General features: G+C 38.4%; 1 protein-coding gene across 1 annotated transcript in view; it reads left to right on the forward strand.

Annotated features, from left to right (window-relative positions):
• LOC136877308 (carboxylic ester hydrolase) overlaps positions 1-26,214 on the forward strand; it is a 112,580-nt gene that overhangs the window by 65,482 nt on the left and 20,884 nt on the right. The window contains exons 3-7 of the mRNA XM_067151240.2: positions 6,993-7,130; positions 12,573-12,732; positions 14,314-14,499; positions 16,033-16,232; positions 24,552-24,723. Coding sequence (XP_067007341.2) covers positions 6,993-7,130; positions 12,573-12,732; positions 14,314-14,499; positions 16,033-16,232; positions 24,552-24,723 — 856 coding nt within the window. The remainder of the gene's footprint in view (positions 1-6,992; positions 7,131-12,572; positions 12,733-14,313; positions 14,500-16,032; positions 16,233-24,551; positions 24,724-26,214) is intronic.

The raw sequence follows: 26,214 nt of genomic DNA on the forward strand, positions 1-26,214 counted from the left end.
GTGGATTTTGTCATGATTGTCTTAAAAGGTGTGCAAACGCATGGTCATCGGTCCATATTGACAAGATAAATTGTGAAGATGATTATAAGAATGAGAAAAAAAAACATGAAGGAACGATCGCTTAAATAATACGGTGGGAGGGAGTCATGAAAGAAAGGAGGACTCGCTTTACATAAGATGCCCTAATATCACAGAGTCGGAAGAAAACTAAATTTTCAGGCCTACAATATAGAAAGCTCATAAAATTGATCAACAATAACATTACATTGACCATTGTTTGTTGTGATGTGCTTTGTGTCTTCTGCTGCCACTCATCTCCGATAGATGGGATTACTGCTGCGTACCTATTATAACAGCTTGCCTGAATATTGGCGGGAAGTAGCTAGGGAGTCAGATCTCTCTCTCTCTCTCTCTCTCTCTCTTCGTTAGCATGCCATTCTTCTGGTTCATAAATTTTCGGGTACTACTGGTACGTAACACACTGGTTCATCATAGCATTCCAGCTATTCAATCCCTACTCTAATGCACTGATTCGAATGAGCACTGTGCACATTTGACGGAATAATGACAGAGCTTATTTCGTTAGGGGAGCACTTAGACACACCGGCAACGAAACACCCCCTCCCTTGCCTTACCCCCCCACAGGGGACCGTCAAGGTCAGGGGGTAACTTGGTCACAGAGGGAAGGAGTGTTCGCGGCTGTCTGCGATCTGGTCATTCCAGCTCTGGAACTTTGGACTGTTAGATCGGCAGCGTAGTACTGTTCGTTAAAAGTGAGAAAATGTGCGATTTTTCATTTGATTGAGAATTTTATATGATAATATTCTTTTTAATCGCGATATTCCTACTGACGTCATTGTAATGATCTATGTTGACTTCAATTGGGAAAGCCCCAAAAACAGTCTTTCTGAGAATTCCGTAGCGAAGCACGGGTACATCAGTTAGTCTTATGCCCGACTCGCTGGCTGAACGGTCAGCGTACTGGCCTTCGGTTCAGAGGGTCCCGGGTTCGATTCCCGGCCGGGTCAGGGATTTTAACCTTAATTGGTTAATTCCTACGGCACGGGGGCAGGGTGTATGTGTAGTCTTCATCATCATTTCATCCTCATCACGACGCGCAGGTCGCCTACGGGAGTCAAATAGAAAGACCTGCACCTTGGCGAGCCGAACCCGTCCTGGGATATCCCGGCACTAAAAGCCATACGACATTTCATTTCATTTCATTTAGCTAGTCTTATATTAAAAGAGTTTACTAAAAACAACTTTGGCAGATCCTTCATTTTTGTTATATTCCCTCCGGAATTAGCTGCCGGTGAATCCACAAGACGTTTATAAGTCTCTAAGTTCAGCCAACTTTGAGTAATCATAAAATCAAATCACTAAATGATCACTCGAATAATTATTGTAGGCGAAGCCCACAATACTTAGCAGGTTGCTAAGGAACTAACACTTTCATTAATATTCTGATATAATTATGTGATTGTCATCCTTAGTAATATCATTGCGACATGTTTGATTACTACCTGTCAAGCCTTTGATCACGGAAGAACACTATTCCTTGCTAGATACTCTCTGATTCTCTAACTGTTTTTTTCCCAGTTTCCAAACATATTCAGTAGATAGCAGAGCGTTCCTAATAACTTACATGCTGCTAAGAGAAAAAAGTCTACGCACAAACAGCCTCCAACATGGCATACGCCTTAGACATTACGTGGGAACACCTATCGATGCATAGCTTTACGTCGCACTGACACAGTTAGGTCTTATAGCGACGATGGGACAGGAAAGGGCTAGAAGTGGGAAGGAAGCGGCCGTGCCCTTATTTAAGGTACAGCCCCAGCATTTGCCTGGTGTGAAAATTGGAAACCACGGAGAACCATCTTCAGGGCTCGAACCCACTATCTCCCGAATACTGGATACTGGCCGCACTAAAGCGACTGCAGGTATCGAGCTACATTAGAAAGAGTGAAGGTCATGTATCTTTAAAAAGTTCTCTAACGGGTAAAAATGCTCCTTCGAGACTAATCTGTGAGCTCAGAAGACAACCGTTCTGTACAGAAGAACTGCGATTAAAAATACCATTGCCATCTACGACACAATACCAAGCTTTACATCAAGAACTGCAGTAGGGCCTATACGGATAGATATATTTTACCAAACAGACGGCATAATGACGTCAGAATGGATGAATTCTGACTACGAACTGCGGCATACCATAACGCGCTTCTTATTAAATATTCATAAAAACACTGAAATGGGTAGGCAAAATAATATGACAACGACAGGCATATCAAGACGAGTTATGTGACCTATTTATAACAATTGCTGCAGTGCAGCACGGATCTTATAGTTTTTTATTATTACTGTTCTATAAAAAAAATATTTTGATGTTAGACTTTGATTTGTGTTTAAAGTTATATTAAGTACCTAATTAGATCTAATACATTCTATACAGAAGTAATTAAAACAACAATGATCACGATTTAAAAAAAAAAAGAGTTCTCATCAGTCACTCACCACTGATCTGCATTTAGGGCAGTCGCCCAGGTGGCAGATTCCCTATCTGTTATTTGCCTAGTCTTTCCTTAAATAATTGCAAATAATTTGGAAATTTATTGAACATATCCCGTGATAAGTTATTACAACCCCTAACTCCTCTCCCTATAAATGAATATTTGCCCCCATTTGTCTTCTTCAGTTCCAACGTTATCTTCATATTGTGATCTTTCCTACTTTTAAAAACACCACTCAAACTTATTCGTCTACTAATGCCATTCCACACCATCTTTCCACCGACCGCTCGGAACATACCACTTAGTCGAGCCACTCGTCTCCTTTCTCCCAAGTCTTTCCAGCTCAAACTTCGTTGCAACATTTTCGTAACGCTACTCTTTCGTCGGAAATCACTTAGAACGAATCGATTTTTCATTCGATTTTTTCCAGTTTTCGAGTCAAGTAATCCTTATGAGGGTCCCATACACTGGAACCATACTCTACTTGGAGTCTTATCAGAGACTTATATGCCCTCTCCTTTACATCCTCACTACAACCCCTATATACTCTCATAACCCTTTATTTACAATCCCGTTAATGTGATTACCCCAATGAAGATCTATCCTTCTATTAACACCTAGGTACTTACAGTGATCCCCATAAGGAACTTTCATCCCATCAAACGCTGTTAAATAGAACTACCCATTGATTAACATTATATACCCCTTCCCTAATTCACCGACCGGACAAAGGAAAACGATGTGAGGGGTACGGTGGTGGTGGTGGTGGTGGTGGTGGTGGGTGAAGATGAAATACGACAAAGCAGCAACAGGCCTTAGTTTAGCCGCCATGCCACTTGGAGGGCTGCGATCGCTGTTGTTTCAATATTCTAACACGAGCTATACACTTCTGTTATTTATATTGGTGTTCTATGTTAATAACGCCCATTAATACTTCTCAAATAGTGACACTAACATATGCGCACTATTCCTTCGCTGCTCACACGTAGATTCTGAAATATATTTTTAAGTCAGGGAGTATATTCAGGTTATAATTAATAGTTTTACGTAGACTAATAATCTAAAAAATTATCAAAACCATAATTTTAAGAAAATATACTTTTAACAACATTCAGCTCCACCTAGCCGTTGGCCAACTAGGCTCTACACGCTGCCCGCCGGCCGCCACACGATGCGGGGATTGACTCTCGAGATCTCGCTGCGCTTCTCGCGAGCGACAGGTCATCCCATCTCACATTGCCTATCATTACCAAAAACATTATTCATTATTTTAAGTCCTTTATTCCTTTTTTTTTTTTTTTTTTTTTAGATTGAAGCAGTCCTTAAACGGCACTCACTATCCAAATAGAAAATGCTTCAATACATATGGTACTGTACATTACATACATCTTCATTATAGATTGTCCGGCTCCATAGCTAAATGGTTAGCGTGTTGACCTTTGGTCACAGGGGTCTCGGGTTCGATTCCCGGCAGGGTCGGGAATTTTAACCATCATTGGTTAATTTCACTGGCACTGGGGCTGGGTGTATGTGTCGTCTTCATCATCATTTCATCCTCATCACGACGCGCAGGTCGCCTACGGGTGTCAAATCGAAAGACCTGCACCTGGCGAGCCGAACATGTCCTTGGACACTCCCGGCACTAAAAGCCATACGCCATTTCATTTCATTATAGATTTATGCCTTTCAGCATTTAGCCTGCACATCTCTGTGAATTATTAACAATAATGTTATTGACTTTACGTCCCACTAACTACTTTTTTACGGTTTTCGGAGACACCGGGGTGCCGGAATTTAGTCCCGCAGTAGTTCTTTTACGTGCCAGTAAATCTGCCTACACGAGGCTGACGCGTACCTTCAAATACCACCGGACTGAGCCAGGATCGAACCTGCGAAGTTGCGGTCAGAAGGCCAGCGCCTCAACCGTCTGAGCCATTCAACTCGGCTTTGTGAATGAATTAAACACCTCTGTGGCCTCCTTTAGTTACACTTTAAATCATTAAATTGTTAAAAGATGTGTTTAACCATTGTCGTCTTGATCTCCCTATACTACTCTTACCCTCCACGGGCGAGTCCATAATTCTCCTAAATAACCCATCGTCCTCCATTTGCCTCACTTGATGCCTTCACAGCTGGTTTATGACTACAGCTTCATTCATGAAATTAATTCCTATTTGGCCTCTCCTGCCATTGTACCCATGTGTTTATACTAACAGTCATTCTAAAACCTTTCATGTTTTCCACCCAGCTTTCAGTCCCATACCACAAAGTTGATCTGCACTTTGATTCAATTTCACATCTTAAATACTTGAAATGATCCAACTGTTCCAGATTTATATCCCCAACTGTCATTAAATTCTCTGTCCGCCTTCGTAGCGTAACGGTTAGTGTTATTAGCTGCCGTCCTCGGGGGCCCGGGTTTGATTCCCGGTACTGCCAGGAATTTAAAACTGGCAGGAGGGCTGGTATGTGGTTGAAATGGTACATGCAGCTCGCCTCCAATGGGGGTGTGCCTGAAAAGAGCTGCACTACCTTGGGATGAGGACACGAGTTTACTTTTATTAAATTCTCTGCAGTTTCTTGCCAACTGGGTGTAATTGTGCCTTTTAATTTGAATCCCTACTGAGGTGTGAAATCTGGAAAATGTAATTGCCTTAGGGGCTCTGAATAAATGAGTGTACCTACTGATCATTTCCACTTGCATGATCCATACACTAATCATCACATAATATATGCTTCTTTGATGACTATGACTACTTGCCTCGAGACATGCAGAAAGTCTTTATTCCCACATAATTGAGCTCCATTGTTTGGATTGATGTTTTCATGACCTGATATGGGAATTTTGGGTTTATGTTGCAGTGAAAAAAGAGACAAACTACATGGAAACTTTGTTTTATAATTACTTTGCTCCATTTCTTCAGAAATGAACCTGACTCTTTGAGTAATTAAACGCAGATTTTCCTGGCAGTTTCTCTGATTTCACATGGCAGGGTCAGATTCACCTTGACATAATTTCTTTCACTATTATAAGCATCCAGTCTCAGTAGGCTGTTAACTGAAGGAGGTACACACAAGGCCTGAAATATGTAACAGAAAATAAATGATATGCAGTATTTTAAGAATCTCATATTTATTCCGTATTGACTTTACAGTAAAGAAAATATGTATTTAGTCCACCGTGGTCAATACGTGAAATGTTAAGTAAAAACAAATTAAAAGTACATTGTTTGGCCCTATTGGGTGTTCTTCAGCCTTAAAAAAGAAATATAAAGTTCACAGAACACTCCAGAAAAACACCACAAAGAATTAATCTTGAAATATTTCAATTCATTTACTCATTCGGGACAAATATTTCAGGTTCCCTATGGGAATTAACATCTACATCACATTTTAACTTGTCGTAATGTAAAAACAAACATAACCAAAAAATCATATAGAAGAATATATAAACTCATTTATTCTTGAAGTCTTGATGGTACGTATCAATATATTAGATAGCATCAAAATTATCATCCTGTAGAAAAGTTTGGGAATTGACAATTACTTTGTAGAAAGAATGAAATAAAATATGCTGTCAATATGGAAAACAAAAGAAATGTAGCAAAAACATGAAACTGATAGACTGCCAATTTTAATGTATTGACCATGGTGGAGTAATTACTTATTTTCTTTACTTGATATGCAGTAATTATATCTTTCATGAAAAGAACCTTTCTTTATTTATGATGAGCTAAGTGATCTGTTGAGTCACTGAATTCCATTTTCTGCATCATTTTTCTTCAAGTTTGAGAGGTGCCAGAGCCAAAATCCATTCTTCAGTCATTGTTCACCTTTTTACACACCTCAGAGCAGTTGGTGGCCAGTGTGCCCAATCCTATCCTTTGGGCACACTTCCATAAGATCTTCTTTACAAAGAAGCTGACACACAACAAATCTACAGCCTTCTCATTGTCTTTTATTAGAAGTTGTAGATCAGATTTCAGATGCAAATGTTCATCAAGGAAGGTGGAGTCAAGATCATATTAATTTTTAATTCCTGACAATGACATTTATAATTAAAACAATGATTCCTTGCTATCCGTAGCAATGCAATTGACCCTTCAAAATATTTTTTGTATGCTGCACAAAATCATTCATGTGTTCAAAGAAAGGAAGCATTCCCAGAATACAGTATTCTTTAAACAAGAAAAAATAAATCTTACCACCCTCATGCCTGGCATTATTGAGAAATCTGGGCCTACATAAACCCAAAGGAAAATATTATGCCTACCAACCTATCTCCGGTTTCTGTGTCGACTGATGTTGAAGGAAATAACATGCACAAGTGTGGAGATAGATAGGAGAGTGTGGGTTCCTAATGATCAATAAATTACGGTATAGAAATGGGATATGCTTAAAAATGCTCTTAAGTTACACATGAGAAAAGCAATTGTATTAGAAATATTCACTGAAGACTTTTTGTTTACATGATTTTAGCCTCCTCAACCTGCAGAACCTTGGACCGGCATTCGAGATGCCCTTGAAGAGGGACCCATTTGTGTTCAGCTTGATTTGGTCATTAATGGAATTCGAGGAGAAGAAGATTGCCTCTACCTCAATGTATACACACCAGAGGTATGTACTCTATTATTCATTCTCCTATAACTTATTTGTTGTTTGGACAGAAATGTGTGACTCTACAGAGTACTCTTTCTTTTCATTGTCCTTATTGTCACTATGTAATGGATGTCATCACTGAAGAACTAAAAAAAAAATCATCATCATCCTATAACTGTCTTTATCGTCACCCGGGTGCAGTACAAGAGGGCTCTCCATCTTTGTCTATCCAGGTATATTTCTTCCTTCTCAAATTGGTGCCATTCCATTCCTCTTCCTTCCAGGTTCTGCTTTACTTGACATATCCACAGTTTCATCGGTCTGCCTCTAGGTCTCTTGCTTTCCAATTCCTTTTCTAGCCATTTTCTTGCTGTTCTCATTTGATCCTTCCTTTTTACATGGTCATACCATTTCAGTCTTGATGTTCTTACATGTTTGCTTAGCAACTGCTTTATTTGTGTATAAGACAGATCTCTTCATTCCGGATCTTATCTCTTCTTGTTTTCTGTACCATTGACCTCAGGAGCTAGGTGATAAAATTGTGCTCCTTTTTGAACTCTGTTAGTGATTTCAGCAGAACATTCTGCATCACTAGTTACAAAATCTCCAAGATATTGAAAATGGTTAACGTTTTCTAGTTTCTTGCCGTAATTGTAATTAATTGTACAAATCTTCAGTGAATTTTGGAAAGCAACAATCAACCTGGGGAGCAATTGTTCAGAGTAGCCTGCCTGCATGGTGGAATTGTGGGCGAGCAAGTAGAAGAGAGTGGGGGCGGGGGGGAGGTACCATTACTGGCTGACTGAATGCGCAAGTTCCCTGCAACCACATGTGAACTCCATGCATGCTAATGTGATATTTATGCTTAAGCATCATTGCAATGCCAGTTTTGAGAAAAATGTGTAAATAAACTAAATTTTACAACATGGTACAGCACAGTAGCCTGTATTTAGAACTGCCCCTGTGTGGAGATTCCATGATTAGATCAGAAGCTGCTCAATTCAGGTAAACAAAGGCCAGGATTCTTTATTTTTTTTTTCTAGTTGGGATTGTAGACAATCTCTTGTTCAGTTTCTTGATGTTTGTTTCTTTTGTCCACTTATGAATGTTGTCTAGGATCATCATCATCATCATCTTCATTTCCCGTTTCCAACTTCCCGGGTCGGGTTGTGAATCAAAGATCTCCATCACTGCCTGTCTCTCCACCACTCTTCTCCTTTTTTAAGTACATCTTCTGGTTTTCCTCCCCTATTCTCTATGCACTCCCACACTGAATCTGTCCACCTCTTTTGGCGTCTTCCTCGTGGTCTCTTTCTTGTTAACTTCTCTGATAAACCTTTTTCTTGCACTCTCTCTTCTCCCATTCTCATCATGTGCCCATACCACTTTAGCATTGTTGTTTCTATCCTGTCTTGAAGTTTCAAGATTTCTGTCCTTTTCCTTATCTCTTCATTTCTAATTCTATCCTTTCTGGTCTTGCCCTCAATACTTCTTAGGAATTCAGCGGCATCGGTTAGTATCGGTTCATAATCGGTTGAATATAATACTTTCTTACATTTCTTTGGGACATCTTGGTTCCACAAAATACCCTTTACACTCTGGTAGAGGCTGTTTGCTTGTTGTATTCTTTTTCCAATTTCTTCGGTAATTTTTCCATCTTCTGTGATCACACTTCCCAAGTACTTGAAACTTTTAACCACTTCCAGAATTTTACCATTCAGTTTTATCTTTCCTCTTCCTTCCTTCCTTCCTTCCTTCCTTCCTTCCTTCCTTCCTTCCCCTTGTCATCACTATTTTATTTCTTTACTTTTCTCTGTGCTTACTTTCATCCCAAACTTTTCTATCTGTTGATTTCATACATCTACTTGTTTTTGCACTTCTGTTTCATCCTCACCCCATATCACTATATCATCTGCAAAAAACATGGCTTTTGTTGCCTGTCTTCCAAATCTCTGTTTAATGTTCTTATGAATTTCATCTATGACTATGATGAATAGTATGGGGGATAGTACACTTCCCTGTTGGAGACCAGTTTCAACATTAAACCATTTTGTTTTTCCTATACTAGTCTTGCACACTACTAACACAATTTTTGTACATAGCTTTTATCATTTGCATTTCCACTCTGTTAACTTGTTTTTTCCTTAATGTGCCCTATACCAGATGTCTGGGCACACTATCATAAGCCTTCTCAATGTCAATAAATGTAATCAATATGTCTTTTCCAAACTCCCATCTTTTCTCCATCATATGTCTTAATGTAAATATCAGGTCAAACGTTGACCTGTTTTTCCTAAAACCATACTGTTCTTCTTCTAGCTTCCTCCTCAGTCTTCCTTCCAATACTCTCTCAAATATCTTAGCTACATGGGCAATAAGAGTGATCCCTCTGTAGTTATTGCATTCCTTTTTATCACCTTTTTTAAATATCGGGATGTTAAACCCTTTCCCCACTCTTCTGGGATCTCTTTCTTCCTCCAGATTATTCTAAATAATCTATACCACCACTGTAGTCCTATTGGTCCTACTGCTTTTATCATTTCCGTAGTTAGCTCATCCACTCCTGCTGCTTTACCGCTCTTCATCTTTTGTATGGATTCCTCTATTTCTAACATCGATATCTCCTTTTTTGCTCTTCTTCTTTCCCCATTATTTCTTCTTGCTTCTTCTCATCTACGAGTTTACTATATTTAATATTTAGCAATTCTGAGAAGTATTCTTCCCATCTTTTTAGTATGTCATCTTTTTGCATCAATATCTGCACTGTTTCACTTTTGAAAAATTTTGTATCTTCCTTATTTTGTAAACTATTCTTCACCAAACCATACAAAACCTTTTTAATTCCCTTTATATCCTCCTGTAAAGTTCCTGTGAAACTTTCCCAGCTCTTCTGTTTCTCTTCTTGTACTATTTTCTTACATACCTTTTTGACTTCTTTATATTTCTGCCAATTCTCTGTACTATTGCTGCCTATCCACTTCCTCCAAGACATTTTTTTCTCTTTAACTGCTTCCTTTACCCTGCTGTTCCACCAAGGAGTCTCCTTATCCTTTTTCCTCCCTGATAGTCTTCCACAGGTGTTTACTGCACACTTTACAAATCCATTTCTGAAATATGTCCATTCCTCTTCCACACTGTTCAAGTCATCTTTGGGAATTTCTTTCTTCAGATCCTCTTGAAACTTTTTCCTTATTTCTTTCTCTTTTAACTTACACCCTTTAATGTTCTTTTCCTTTTTTCTATAACTTCGTTATTTTACTAAGTCTTAATTTGGCTACCACCACTTTATAGTCTCCTTCTAAATCTGCTCTTGGCATTGCTGTCACATCTTCCCGTTGTCTACGTTTCTCCTTTTCCATCAGAATCATTGTCTTTGTCTATCTCCCCAACCATATCTAGTTATTTTTTGAGAGTTCATTTTTCTAAACCACATATTGCCAACAATTAATCCATTCCTTCGACAAAAATCTATTAAATCTCCTTCTTCGTCTCAGTTTCCATAACTATAGGGACCAATTATCTCTTCTTTTCCCTGTCTGTCTGTTCCAACATGTGAATTCATGTCTCCCATTATTATAATCTCTTTGTCTTCAATACAACTTTCCAGTTCTTCTAGAAACTCTTCTAAATTCACCTGCATTCCCCAATTGGGGTGTGTAAACCTGTATAAAATCCTTGATCCCACTCTCAAGTCCAAATCTAACTTTAATTATCCTGTCATTGATCTGGTCAATTTTGTCCACATATTGCACTAGGTCTTTTCTCAATATAACACCAACACCATTTATTGCCATCTTTCCTCCACTCCAATATTATCTACACCCTTTCTTCAGTTCTTTTTGACCTTTCCCCTTCCATTTTGTCTCACTTATTCCCATCATTGCTACGTCTTTCTTCTCCATATACTCTATCAGTTCTTCTACCTTGCCATTCAAAGTCATGACATTGATGATACCGATCTGAGTCCTCGATTCACTTGCACTCATTTCATAGGCTGTATGATGGGTTCGCCACTCCCAAAGGCATTTTATTACCTTCTGCCAGGTTCAAATTAGGCCACCCTTAACATGGAGTCAGACGCCTTTTGTAGCTGCTCCTCTGGAGTACAGATGCTACGGATTTGTCCCTTCCGCCATCTCCACCACACCGAAGTCCATCTTCTCCGCCGTAGACGCCATCGAGGTCTTCACCCATAACCCAGGGCAAGGGCCCTCTATATTTATGACCCCTGGAGAGAGGGTGTCCCAGTATTTTAAAGCCCCCAGGAATTGGGACCCCCATCTGCCACCTGGGGTCGCACTCTATAGGGGTCAGGTTCCTCTGGTTACTTACTGGAAGTTAACCCCACCCACAAAGGCTGAGGTTATTTGCAGGGTGTTGTCTAGGATATTACAGATAATTTCCCCCCTAGCTCTAGTTTACAGTATATATGTAGCTAAATCAACAATAAACTTTAAGCTACAAGTAATCAGCACATGAATGCTGTTCAAGACTATGACATTGTTAAAACCTCTTGGTTTAATGAACTCCAGTTATTAGTAATGACAGATCAGTCACAGTAAAGAAAATTAGAGGTATTCATAAAAACAGAGAATCCTGGTGTAACTATCCTCATAAAGGGAGAGGGGCAAGTCCTATCGACTAACTCTTGGGTAATAAATCATGATGGACTCTCGAGCTCTGAATGGCAAGACATGTTAAAAAAGACTGTGATTGTCACACCAGTGCACTCCCTCCTTGGACGTTCCATGAGCACAGCTCACTGCAGACTCTGTAGCAAGTATGAAACCCTCTCACACATGCTCCGTAAATACCCTCAGGGGGAACTACTACGCATCAAATGTCACAACTCCGTCAGAGCCATGATAGCCAACAGTCTGAGATCCAAGAACCTAGAGGTCAGCGACGAAGTCCATTGTGTAGCAGATGTGACAGCAATCGTCACATGGAGATAATCACTATTAACCACAACAAAAGTTCAGCTGAAATAATGGATCCCACTATTTGATTTGAAGACTATTTGGAAACCTGAGAAGGTCAACAAAGAAAAGAAAAATGTATATGAACCAGTAAGTTCCTTCTTTCTAAGATCATATAACGTCGACAGAATCACCATAAAAGACCTATTCTTTGGAGTGAGAGGAACGATTCCCAAAGGATTGTCTTTGAAATGGTGATACGATTTGTCTCAATGACCATATGGTGTCCAACACTGCCCTAATATACTGTAAAGTGCCACTGATAGAATGGCCCAAATCTCAAATGATGGTAGTACCTTGAAGTTTGTTTTCTTTTGTTCTGTTATCTGTGCTTGTTTTATATCTGTATGTAGCTCTATTCTGCTTGTATGTATATTGTCTGTGGCAATACTTAGATCAGCAAGAATGGAATATGCATACAATATGTGGTATATACCATCAGGAACCAACTCTTTTAACTGAATAATATTCCCTTCTCTAGATGGATAACCCTAAGCCTCGCTCACTCAAGCCTGTTATGGTATGGATTCATGGAGGAGGATTTTCCATGGGATCTGGAAATACTGAGATGAATGCAGGAGACTACCTCGTGGACATGGGAGTGATTGTGGTTACCATCAACTATCGTCTTGGACCACTTGGTGTGTAATATAATGCTGTAATATATCTCATACTTAAAGTGACCATCAAACATCATACAGTATATCTGTATATAGATATGAATTTTGAGTATATTATGGTACTTAGGATATGAATGAAAGTGGGAGTTACATGATAGCATGTACAATACTCTTTCTGGCATCTCATTCTAGTAACTGGGGTTCAAATCAAAGACTATTTATTGAAAAGTCAATCATCTACCAGTAGTTTGGCAGTTTTATTTGTATGTTTTATATTAATTGTTGAAACAAAATTTACTTTCTGGTTCATGAATTCATTTTAAATTAGTGTAGTTCTCAGTTTGATTGAAGATATAAGGTAGTCAGCAGTATTATAAATAATTAAAACATTGTGTCTTTTCACAAACTTTCTAACATAGGCGTGCAGTTTTTTGATGTAGCTAATATAAATGGAGAAATTAAACATTTGCTATTTTGGTCCTGTTAACATTGCCATGCCACTGTATACTAATCAAATAATATATAGCCTAGTACACTCTCTGTATATCTCGGAACGTAAATACCAAATTTTTTTTTAGAAATTCTGCCTGGCTGTTTTCCTGTGATGTTCACTCAAACAAAGAAAGAAATGGACAAAAACAGTACCGGTACTCACTCAGTGTTGAGGGTCATCAGTTCCTAGTGATTCCTTGAGCAATATCTATAATAACACTTACATGTGAAATGAATAAAGGTTTCATGAAGTATAACACACATAAGAGGTACTGGTTATTCAAAGTTTTCACATAGCAATGGTATTTATGTAGTAATTAATGCTTTCAATTGTAAAGTCAAAATGTTTCAAAGGAGAGAGATCTTCATTGCTAACTTGGTAAAGGGTTCATAGGCATTTAAACCATGAAATTCCCATAGAATTGCCAAGATCATTTTTTAGAACAAGATTACATACAAGATAATGAGCTGTTTTCAAGATTTGTCACTTTCACTAAACTAATAAATGCTGAATGCCTGTATATTTTTACAAGTGGAAAATCTTGCGTTTGAATGCCACGTAATGTACACTGGTCAAACACCACAATTCACATCACATTGCAGTGACTGCCTGGAGATCAGCTTCGTTCACTAGATAACTGCTTGGAAATTATATAGGTCTCGGTCCCACCAGCTTGTCATGGGATGGTTGTATCCTTAAAAATGTATTCCTTTCCTAATCATTTTGGCACTTAAAGAGTTCATTTCTTACCAAACTTGGTAGCTGCAGTCGCTTAAGTGCAGCCAGTATCCAGTATTTGGGAGATATTGGGTTTGAAACCCACTGTCAGCAGCCCTGAAGATATTTTTCTGTGGTTTCCCATTTTCACACCTGGTAAATGCTAGCACTGTACCTTAATCAAGGCCATGGTCAGTTTTTTTGCACTCCTAGCCCTTTCCTATCCCATCGTCGCCCTAAGACCTATCTGTGTCGGTGCGGCGTCAAGCAACTTGTAAAAAAATAAAATCTTTTTTTTTTCATTTTTGTTACCACTCTACAGGAATTCAATTAATTTCATGAATTAATGCACTGTTTGCTTATAAAGTAAATATTTTCCCTTTCTTTAACAGGTTTCTTGAGCCTGTGCGATGAACTTGTTCCTGGCAATATGGGCCTGAAAGATCAGGTTGCAGCATTGCGATGGGTTCAACAAAATATAGTCAACTTTGGAGGAGATCCAAAAAATGTTACCATTTTTGGTGAGAGTGCTGGAGGGGCATCAGTCCATTATCAACTGTTGTCACCAATGTCTAAAGGTAAATGTGAATCTAAAATTCTTTCTTATTTTGTTTATAGGCAAAGTATTTCTTGCTGTTAGTTAGTCCTAAGTACAGGGCAAGTCCTGCAAGGGTTGCCGTTCTTCCTGCATGCCACATGTTGGTAAACAAGAGTGTGGTTGCTGTTGCACTATTCCTGTACACCCATAAAAAGAATCATCAACTTCGATAATGAATAGTAAGATTGCAAAAGAGGCAGAAAAACAATAAATCTTACTCCGTAACAGTAAGTGTTGAAAATGCTCTCCCTCAGCCTCAGGGTCATAGCCAGAGGGGGGGGAGTTACAGGGCATTAGAACCCTCCTGGAACTTTTAAAAAGCAAAAATAAACAGAAACTGACAAACTATAAACTAAACAAACATTCAGAGATATAATTGTAGAACCGGGGCCTCCGTGGCTCAGACGGCAGCGCGTCAACCTCTCACCGCTGGATACCATGGTTCAAATCGCGGTGACTCCATGTGAGATTTGTGCTGGACAAAGCGGAGGCGGGACAGGTTTTTCTTCGGGTAATCCGGTTTTCCCTGTCATCTTTCATTCCAGCAACACTCTCCATTAACATTTCATAGCATTTATCACTCATTAATAAATCACCTTGGGAGTGGCGACCCCATTGTAATAACAGCCTATGTATGTTTCATTCATTCCATCCCTGACCCGGTCAATTACTGGAAAACAGGTTGTAGGTTTTCATTCAATTGTAGAACCAACAGATCTGTTGAATCTATTTTCTAAGAAGTCTCAAAAATTGGATTTTAGATTGTAAACTGAACATACAATTCGCTTGAAAACTGTTGACCTTTGATCATATTGTTCTTGTTCTGTATTTTAATGTAATATTTTGTAGTAAATTGCAATCTGAATCACAACATAATTCACTTGTACCAGTGTCCTTATGTAGACAAGTCATGCATGCACGCACCACACATGCACCTTCATTATCTTCTATCAGCATTTTGTAACTATAACCACCCCACTCATCGGCCAATCCTGGCTATGCTACTGCTCAGCCTGTAGACATGCACTGTAGCGTGTCATGATATTTAGGCTCACTCTCTGTAAATCAGCCATATCAATTTACAAAATTTTGGTGCAAATTACTTTTAAAATTCTACAAAATATGAAAATACACCATTAAACACTTACTTCACAAACCATGAAACACACTAAACCAATCAATTACTGTTGTATAAGAAGCAATTGTGCTGTACGGAAGCTCATCACAAACTAGTTGAGACCATGGCATCAGTGGGCGAGCCAAATGGGTCACGGGGCTATTGCATCCTCCACTCGCCCAGACACAGCACAGGGAATAACTGGCAACTCAAGTGAGGCTTGCACTGTACAGTTTAAGTTAACATTTTCATAGTAGTTTTAAAATCCTATTATTCCAATTAATGTTGCTGCTAATGTGGATGAAAAGCCTAACTAATATATATAACTCTACAAAGAATTGTTATTATGTTGTAATTGTTTTTCTGTAATAAGTAAGAATATGATGTTGATTAAAGGACTCTTCAGTAAAGCTATCGCCCAGAGTGGATCTGCCCTCAATCCTTGGGCATTTACACGTAGCAGCCGTGCACGAGCATTCCATCTAGGTGAAGTACTAGGATGCAAGACTGATGATCCCCAAGTATTGCTGAAGTTTCTCATGTCAGTAAAAGCAAAAGATCTTGTTGGGGCTTCAAGCAAGACTATTTCAGAAGAGGTAAATTATATAGGTTACAACATTTTGATTGCTAAAATAAAGTTTTAATGTTTTGTTTGTTAATTGAATGACTTGTCTCTGATGGAATTTGACCATCTTCCATGACAAGGATTGAAGATAAAACATCTTGTGACCTAAACCAACAAAGATTATCAAAAAATTATTATTATTAATTGCCAACATTATGAGAATCTAATTAAATAAAGCTAGGAACAATTGTAGAAACATACATTACGGTACTTATCTTAATCGGCTGGGTTCTTCAGGGTTTGAACTGAACCAGAACAGTAGGTGGCATTGTTGGTTTTTATGAAGTGATCAGATACATTTCATTTTGTAAAATATTTTACTATATTTTCATTAAATATAAAAAATGAATTTACTAACCATTAACTAAGCTACAAATAAATTTCTCTCAAAAACTTCTGACAGTCTCACATTATTGGGTATTAGAGGCCATGAAATAATTTGGGTGAAGCAACATGGTTGGGTTGACAGAAAATAAAGTGTTTTTTTTTTTTTTTTTTTACAATCTGCTTAATGTCGCATGGACACAGATAGGTCTTATGATGATGATGGGATACGAACGGGCTAGGTGTGGGAAGGAAGCAGCCGAGGCCTTAATTAACGTACAGCCCCAGCATTTGGCTGGTGTGAAAATGGGAAACCATGGAAAACCAACTTCAGGGCTGCCGACAGTGAGGTTCGAACCCAACATCTCCTGAATGCAAACTCACATCAGCGCGCCCCTAACCACATGGCCAACTCGCTCGGTCAAAAAGAAAGTAAGACAAGAGTTACAGATTACAGCGGTTGAAAATTAGAGTAATAAGCCTCATAAAGGAAAGGGTGTATTCCTGTTGAAGTAACATATACTAGCTAACAAATGGATATATATTATTAAAAGAATTGTGCACAATGTGCATCAGTGTTTAGCATAAGTACACAATAATTGCAAGTGATATCTGTTGACAACTTTCACCACACAGTTCACATACTCATGAGTCACAAGGATCATGGAATCTCTTATTAGTGCAGACTACATGATGGAAACCATGACAAGCATACTGGGTCACCACATGTCATAACTCCTAGATGCACTGTGTTCATGCCTTATTCATCATGGCGTCAGTGGTATAAAACTCGCACCAAATGTCAGTTCGTTTTTGTTCTCGCTTTCTTAATGCATTTTGAAGCGCAGTCGTTGATGGTAGTTGCATAGTATTTCTGATTTCTTGAATTAGATAGTCTTCTTTTGTTAGGACATATACAAGTCTCGATCGAGTGAATTGTGAAACACCAAGTGTTCTCTTAAGAAATGAAGCTTTCACTTTTTCTAGAGTTTCCAGATCACGTACTTTTTAATGGTCCCATATAATTTCTGTTCCATACGTCAAAATTGGAATTATTGTCGCTTGAAAAAGTTTCATTGCTGTGGACAGAGACAATTTTTCCGGGCTTGGAATGTCTTTCATGGCTCTAATCGCTGCTGTTACTTTTTCTTTAACATGTATAGAGAAGGTGGTCCGAGTTGTCTGGAGACAAATGCACAGGTATTTGAATTGGTTCACAATTGCAAATTTGTTTCCTTCTAGGTACAGTTGGTCTTTTAATGCATTCTTTCCTCCTTTCTGAAAAGTCGTTTGAACTGTCTTCTTAGTATTAATTGAGAATTTGTTTTCAATTGCCCATTCCGAAAGTCTATTGAGTGTATCTTGGACGTTTTGTAGCATTGGCCCTCCTATGACAATGTCATCAGCATACATGTAAATCACGACGTCCTTATCCATCCCATGGGTGATTCTTGTTACATCAGATGTTACTATATTGAATAAGACGGAACTCATGGGGTCCCCCTGAAGTACACCATTCATTTGCTTTATGGTACTAGATGTAGCAATGCCATCATCTATTATCACTTTTGTGTCAGATAGAATGTTTCTGATTATTATGGTGAGGTAGCTTTCTCGTCCTATTAGTTGCTCTAATTTTGTGACGAGTATTCCTCTGTCCAGAAATTCGAAAGCCTTGTTGAAATCTATAAAAACTGCGAAGAACTTTCCTTTTTCCTTCCTTAATGTATCATCGATGTCATTCAATAAATTCTTTATTGCATGAAGAATTGATCCACCCCTTCTAAAACCAAATTGATAGTCTGGGATAGAATTGTCAACTAGCTCTCTTAGTCTACTGTAAAGAATTTTAGTGAAGACTTTAAAGCCATTGTTCTCTAGGGCGATACCTCAGTAGGAATTTGGATCTTCTGTGTTTCCTTTTACTTTATAGAGAATTTTGATTTTGGAGTACCTCCAGCACTGTTATATATCCCCTTTTTCTAAACATTTGTTGAACAGTTTTGTCCATAACGTGTTCATCTGTTCAAGTGAGCCTATTAAGTGCTCATTTACTATATCGTCAGGGCCAGGGGCTTTCTTTTTCTTAGACTCTTATTATCTCTGCAACTTCTTGCTCAGTGATAGATTGGTAATTCGAGACATACGTTGCATCTATTTTCATATTTGCTTCGAGGTTTCTGCAATTATGAATTGACGTGAAATGTTTCTCCCATCTTTCTATCTCAATGTTGTTGCTGAAATGTAGTTGTCTTGGTCTTAATGCTACAAAAGGGTTTGCCTCTGCTTCTTCTGCCAATTGAGTGCATTTCATGTCTAAATAGTTTCTTTCTTTTTCCTTTAGAATTTCTTTGTATTTGTGACGAGCATTGTTATATCTTTCAAGTTCTTCAGGATTCTTGTTATTAGATCTTGTTTTGGGTAGGCAATCTAGTACATATTTCCTTTCTACATAGCATTGAGCATCAAGGTTTTGACTTACGATGATAGTTTCCTACTGGTTCAACTGCTGTTTTTATTGTGTCTACTATAATCCGGGCTGCATTATTGAGTTGACCGTTACTTAGTTCTTGGAGAACATACTGGTTTGCAGTGTATGCTGACTGCTTGAGTGATTCTACGTTTAGTGTTCTATTCATTCTTACTTGATTACTCTTTTGAGATTGAAGTGTTTTTCTGTTAGTTCTAACTTCTCTGACAACTAACAGAAAAACAAATGAATTTGGGACCACAAGCCCACATGCAGTGAATGAAGGAGAGCAATCAAGATGACTATAAATGTGTCAGCCGTGCACTGTGTACTGAGCAGACCTCAGGACAATAGCCTCTGTCGACATTGTCACAGAGAAATACTTATGCATGTCCTGGGATCCTGTACACATGGTGAACTACTGTGCAGTACTTACCATCAGGTCCCTGATTACTGACAGTCAAAAACTACAAGGTTGTTCAACCTACAAGGAGGTGCATGGTCTCTCCACTGACAAGATCAACAGACGAATAGATGGATTGGATCGAGCCTTACACATCAGCAATTTACATAATTGACCCTACTATTCAGTTTGAAGTTACTTTATTAAGTAAACAATTTTTCAGAAACCTCAAGTCCTTCAAAATTTTGGCAACTTTAGATCTTCAAGTTCATAAACCTGTTACCTAGTGTTCTAGCCTGGCTGGTATATTCTGAGTTTATTAACTTACCTGTAGTGGCTTTACCTATTTTGTATTGGTCCATACTGACTACAATCTCTACTCCAATTGTATGTCCTACATTCTCTTCTCCAATTGTAAGGAAGGAAAAAATGAAAAAATGTGGCAGGGTGCTCCTGTTAAAATTCAGTCAGTTCCTTCCTCCAATCTTTCATTATTGCCAGCAGATCAGTATGTTGTTTGTGGCTTCTTTGTTAAAGAATTACTTTTGTAGTGCACATTAATCTAAATGGAAGGGTTTGTATAAGTACTTAAAGGCAGAAACAGGTTCAAAGAAGGACATTCCAGGAATAATTAATGAACAAGGGGAGTGTGTATGTGAGGATCTTAAAAAAGCAGAAGTATTCAGTCAGCAGTATGTAAGGATTGTTGGTTACAAGGATAATGTCCAGATAGGGGAGGGGGGAGTAATACTAAAGAAGTATTATTAAAATTTACCTATGATAACAATTACATTTACAGTAAGATACAAAAGTTAAAAACTAGAAAAGCAGCTGGAATTGATAAGATTTCTGGGGATATGCTAAAGGCAATGCGTTGGGATATAGTATCATATATGAAATACTTATTTGATTATTGTTTGGTTGAAGGAGCTATACCAAATGAATGGAGAGTTGCTATAGTAGCTCCTGTGAATGAAGGAAAGGGTAAAAGACAAAGCTGAAAATTACAGGCCAGTCAGTTTGACATACATTGCATGTAAGCTTTGGGAAAGCATTCTTTCTGATTATATTGGACATTTTTGCAAAATTAATAACTGGTTTGACAGAAAGCAGTTTGGGTTTAGGAAAGGTTATTCCACTGAAGCTCAGCTTGTAGGATTTCAACAAGATGTAGCAGTTATCCTGGATTCAGGAGGCCAAATGGACTGTATTGCGATTGACCTATCTAAGGCATTTAATAGGGTAGATCATGGAAGACTACTGGCAAAAATGAGTGCTATTGGACTAGAAAAAAGAGTGACTGAATGGGTGGCTATATTTCTAGTAAATAGAACTCAGAGAATTAGAGTAGGTAAAGCTTTATCTGACCCTGTAATAATTAAGAGGGGAATTCCTCAAGGCAGTATTGTTGGACCTTTATGTTTCCTTATATATATCAATGATATGTGTAAAGAAGTGGAATCAGAGATAAGGCTGTTTGCAGATGATGTTATTCTGTACAGAGTAATAAATAAGTCACAAGATTGTGAGCGGCTGCAGGGTGACCTCGATAGTGTTGCAAGATGGACGGTGGGCAATGGTATGATGATAAACGGGGTTAAAAGTCAGGTTGCGAGTTTCACAAATAGGAAAAGTCCTCTCAGTTTTAATTACTGCGTTGATGGGGTGAAAGTTCCGTTCGGGGATCATTGTAAGTACCTAGGTGTTAATATAAGAAAATACCTTCATTGGGGTAATCACATAAATATGATTGTTAATAAAGGGTACAGATCTCTGCAGGGTACTTAGGGGTTTTAATAAGGATGTAAAGGGGAGGGCAATTAAGTCTCTGATAAGACCCCAACTAGAGTATGGTTCCAGTATATGGGACCCTCACCAGTATTACTTGATTCAAGAACTGGAAAAGTCCAAAGAAAAGCAGCTCGATTTGTTCCGGGTGATTTCCGACAAAAGAGTAGCGTTTCAAAAATGTTGCAAAGTTTGGGCTGGGAAGACTTGGGAGAAAGGAGATGAGCTGCTTGATTAAGTGGCATGTTCCAAGCTGTCAGTGGAGAGATTGCGTGGGAGGACATCAATAGACAAATAAGTTTGAGTGATGTCTTTAAAAGTAGGAAAGATCGCAATATGAAGATAAAGTTGGAATTCAAGAGGACAAAGTGGGGCAAATATTCGTTTATAGGTAGGGGAGTTAGGGATTGGAATAACTTACCAAGGGAAATGTTCAATAATTTTCCAATTTCTTTGTGATCATTTAAGAAAAGGCTAGGAAAACAACAGGTAGGAAATCTGCCACCTGGGCGACTGCCCTAAATGCAGATCAGTAGCGATTGATTGAGGTGATTGATTTTTTCGTTTTTCTGGTGGATTTATGTCGCAGTGACACAGACAGTTTTATGGTGACAGTGGGATATGACAGGACTACAACTGGAAAGAAGTGATACATGGTTTTAATTAAGGTACAGCTTAGTGTGAAAATGGGAAACCACAAACGGTCATCTTCAAGACTTCAGGGTTTCTGACCATGGATTCAAACCCATCATCTCGCATGGCTAGCTCACTCAGTAAAAATGAGTTTGAAAATTTAGTTAGTCGACAAAGAGTCATGTTGTTCTTTGAAGCCAGAGAATAATTGCAAAACAAGAGTGCCCTTGGAGAAAATGTCAAGAATGGAAAGCAATAACAGAACAGTAACTGTACCTTTGTGTGGTAAAAATAAGTCAGAGTTCAAATAATGTTTTCTAATACACTGCAGAAATAACCATTCCAATTCATGAAATTTTCTATTTCAACGCTTGAGAGTTCTTGTTTTCTTTCTGTGTTTATGCTGGGAACCCATAGGTTTCATTTTCTCCTATATTTCCTATAAGATTGAAAATCTCATGAGAAGAGTTCCCTCAGTCTCCAATCAAAGTGGATCTCACCCACAGGTGAAACTGTAACTGTAGAAATAAGCTCATTGGGACCTCAGAAGAATAGACTAGATGAACTGGTACTGATGAGGTGAGAACCTCTTAATGAAAACTGCAGTGTATGAAGATGTCTCCCACAATCAATCAACCATCACCGATTTGCATTTAGAGCAGTCGCCCAGGTGGCAGATTCCCTATCTGTTGTTTATCTAGTCTTTTCTTAAATAATTGCAAAGAATTTGGAAATTTGTTGAACAACTCCCTTGGTAAGTTATTCCAATCCCTAACTCCCCCTCCAATAAACAGATATTTGCTCTCGTTTGTCCTCTTGAATGTACTTTCATCTGTCACTGTATTTATCTTTTCTGTATGATCACCTCCTTCCTAGTTTCCTGTTCTAAGTAAATATTAAAATGAATTAACCAAGCAACAAATATATTGCTTTGTAAGAAAGTGCAATATTAAATGAAACAACAGATGAAGGAAAAAATGAGAGACTGTTTGTTAGAAATTATTGTTAGTCACCTCTTTTTTTTTTTTTTTTTTTTTGCTAGTTGCTTTACGTCGCACCGACACAGATAGGTCTTATGGTGACGATGGGACAGGGAAGGGCTGGGAGTGGAAAGGAAGCGGCCATGGCCTTAATTAAGGTACAGCCCCAGCATTTGCCTGGTGTGAAAATGGGAAACCACGGAAAACCATTTTCAGGGCTGCCGACAGTGAGGTTCGAACCCACTATCTCCCGAATACTGGATACTGGCCGCACTTAAGCGACTGCAGCTATCGAGCTCGGTTAGTCACCTCTTACAATCTTAAATTGTTATGTTAGCCTATCAATCTGTTGTTTGAAGCTTCTTTAGTAAAGAATTATTATTGTCATTCCATGGAAAGTTGAACAGGACAAATGAAAATTTAAACTGCACAATAACTTCTATTTAAAAAGTTTGAATTAATTAATGCAAAAAGATTGATTCCCATCAGGAAGTTTAAAAAAAAATCAGAAATGAGATTTCTGTTTCTGGAGAGACACAAGGCCCTGAGATTCACTCAGCTTGTCCCAAAAATGAGTGCTGGGTTAATTCCTGGGGACATAGATGGCCATAAAGAGAGCTAATCACTTATTGCTGCCGTTACAAATAGTGGAAGCCTTACCTTCCACTCTTCCAAGGGCCTTCCTGGCCGATATGGATGTTTAACATAGCTTTTCCTTTTTTGGTATGTGAAATCCTGATTTTGTATGGGATGTAATATACCTAAGAATCTTGAGCTTGAAGAGTGAAGTTTGAACCCCACAATCAGTGGTCCTGAATATTCTTTTCCATGGTTTGCCATCTTCACACTAGGTATTTATCTATCCATCTATCTATTTTATTTATTTATTTATTTATTTATTTATTTATTTATTTATTTATTTATTTATTTATTTATTTATTTATTTATTTATTTATTTATTTATTTATTTATTTATTTATTTATTTATTTATTTATTTCAAATGGCTTAATGTTGCACTAAAACATCAAAGGTTTTCAGCAAGGCAAGGATGGAAAAGTGATAGGATTGTGATGGCAGCGTTTATGGCTTTAATTAATGTCCATTAATATCTGTAGGATCAGCCTGGCCAGGACAGTAAAAGCATGCTCAGCTCACCCAAAAGAACATGGGTTTGGTTCTCTTTCAGGAAGTTGAAAATGTTAAAAAACAAGATTTCTACTTCTGGAGTGGCGTGTGTTCTTGAAGTTCACTCAGCCTACACAAGAAATGTGTACTGGGTTAATTCTTAGGGGCAAAAGCGGTCAAGCATAGAACTAATCACTCTATCCCACTTATTGCCATGGTTACGGATAGTGAAGCCTTTATTATCCACTCTTCGAAGGCCTGTAAGGAGATGACTTTGATTTGCTTTTCAATTTTGGTACTTGAAAGTCTGATCATATTAGGATCTACAGCTGAATATCTACCATTGTTTCCAGTTTCAGAAACCAATTCCCTTTCTTTCATCCTTCTTGTCACATTTTCTGTCAACTCTTGTTCTGTTCTAATTCTTATACTAATTGGTGCCCAAAATTTGCTTGTTTTACATTCCTCTACCTTTCGCAGTCTTTCTCTGTTCTAATTCAATAAACCATAACTATTATCATCTTTAACATCTGTTATAGAAATTACAATCTCTCAATTTATTTTAGGAGAAAGCCACTGGCCTTGGACTCCCATTTGTCCCAACCATTGAACCAGTGGTTCCTGGTCAGGAGGGGTTTCTGACCAGAGAGCCAATTGCTATCATGAGAGAAGGCAAATTCCATCAGGTCCCCTTAATTGCTGGAGTCACTTCGCATGAAGGAATGCTGTTATTGAAAGGTAAGTACTTATAACTGATTTACTGGTATTTCAAGAAATATACAGATAAGATAAGTCTTTGATAATTATTTTATAGAAGAAACAGTAATAGCAAACATTATTCCTGAGGTATTTGGTGCAATAATAACACTGACATCACACACTGCCTCCATTCTCCCTCCAGTCCAGACATCCTATCCCTGCACAAGCCATAAGTTGCTCCTTACTGAACTCTGGCAAAACCCTGCCACTAACGGTGCTTTCTGGTAAACCAGAATCTAATTAGTCACTACCAGTAATTGTGTCACTTAATAGTAATCTAACCCTCCTTGTCAGATATTTTGACACCGATGGTAATAAGTGTTGAGATCATTGCATGACCCCATCAAGCTCTGACCTATCCCTGCCACTAACAGAGCTTTCCAGAGAACTAGAATCTAACCTATCAACAACAGTAACAATTTGGGTTCATTAGGTTCTAGATCAATCAATACAATTTCCTTTATGTCGCACTGACACAGGTAGGTTTTATAGTGATTATGGGACAGGAAAGGGGTAGGAGTGGGAAAGAATTGACCATGGCCTTGATCAACATATAGCTTGGTGTGAAAATAGGAAACCACGGAAAACCATCCTCAGGGCTGCCAGTAATGGGGTCAGCTTGCAATCGGGAGATAGTGGGTTTTCCTTTTATTTTGTCTATACCCTATATATTCATTCTTCAGAAGGTTAGACCTTTACTTCCTTCTCTTCTGATTAATATAAGGAGGGTATGGTTATCAAGTTGTGCATACCCATAAGTAAATTAGTGTCCTTGTCCTGAGGTGGTGCAGCTCTTTTTAGGCACACCCACAATGGAGGTGAGCTGCATGAACCATTTTAACCACATACCAGCTCTCCTGACAAACCTGGCACCTAATAGTGCTAACCATTACACTATGGAGGCTGTGTCCCCATTAAACAATAATTACCACCACTACTGTTAAAGAGAACGATTTTAAGATCATAAAATGACATTCTAAAATTCAAGAGGCATTCCCAGTCTTTCATTTCCTGTTACTAAGCCAATTGGCCATGAACTGTAAGCTTGTATTCAGGAAGTGGTGGATTTGAATCCCACTGCTGGTAGCCTTGAAGATGGTTTTCCATGGTTTCTCATTTTCATACCATAAAATTGCTGTGGCTGGACCTTTATTAAGGGACACTTCCTTCATAATTCTAGCCCATTCCCACCTTTGTGTCACTGAAACACTGTGGCTGTAGCAGCATTTGCCTAGTGTTAAAATGGAAAACCACGGAAAACTATCTTCAGGGCTGCTGACAGTGGGATTTGAACCCACTATCTCCTGAATGCAAGCTCACAGCTGCGCACCCCTAATCGCATGGCCAACTTGCTCAGTAGTAGGGTAAGAAATTTCTTCATGTGATGACTAGATGTACATCAAAGAAAGGACAATAAGTTCCACCTTTTCAATACTATATATTGTGTGAAAGTTTTACATTACAGTTAAA

Source organism: Anabrus simplex, chromosome 7 (genome assembly GCF_040414725.1).
Source record: "Anabrus simplex isolate iqAnaSimp1 chromosome 7, ASM4041472v1, whole genome shotgun sequence".
Taxonomy (NCBI): Eukaryota; Metazoa; Arthropoda; class Insecta; order Orthoptera; family Tettigoniidae; genus Anabrus; species Anabrus simplex.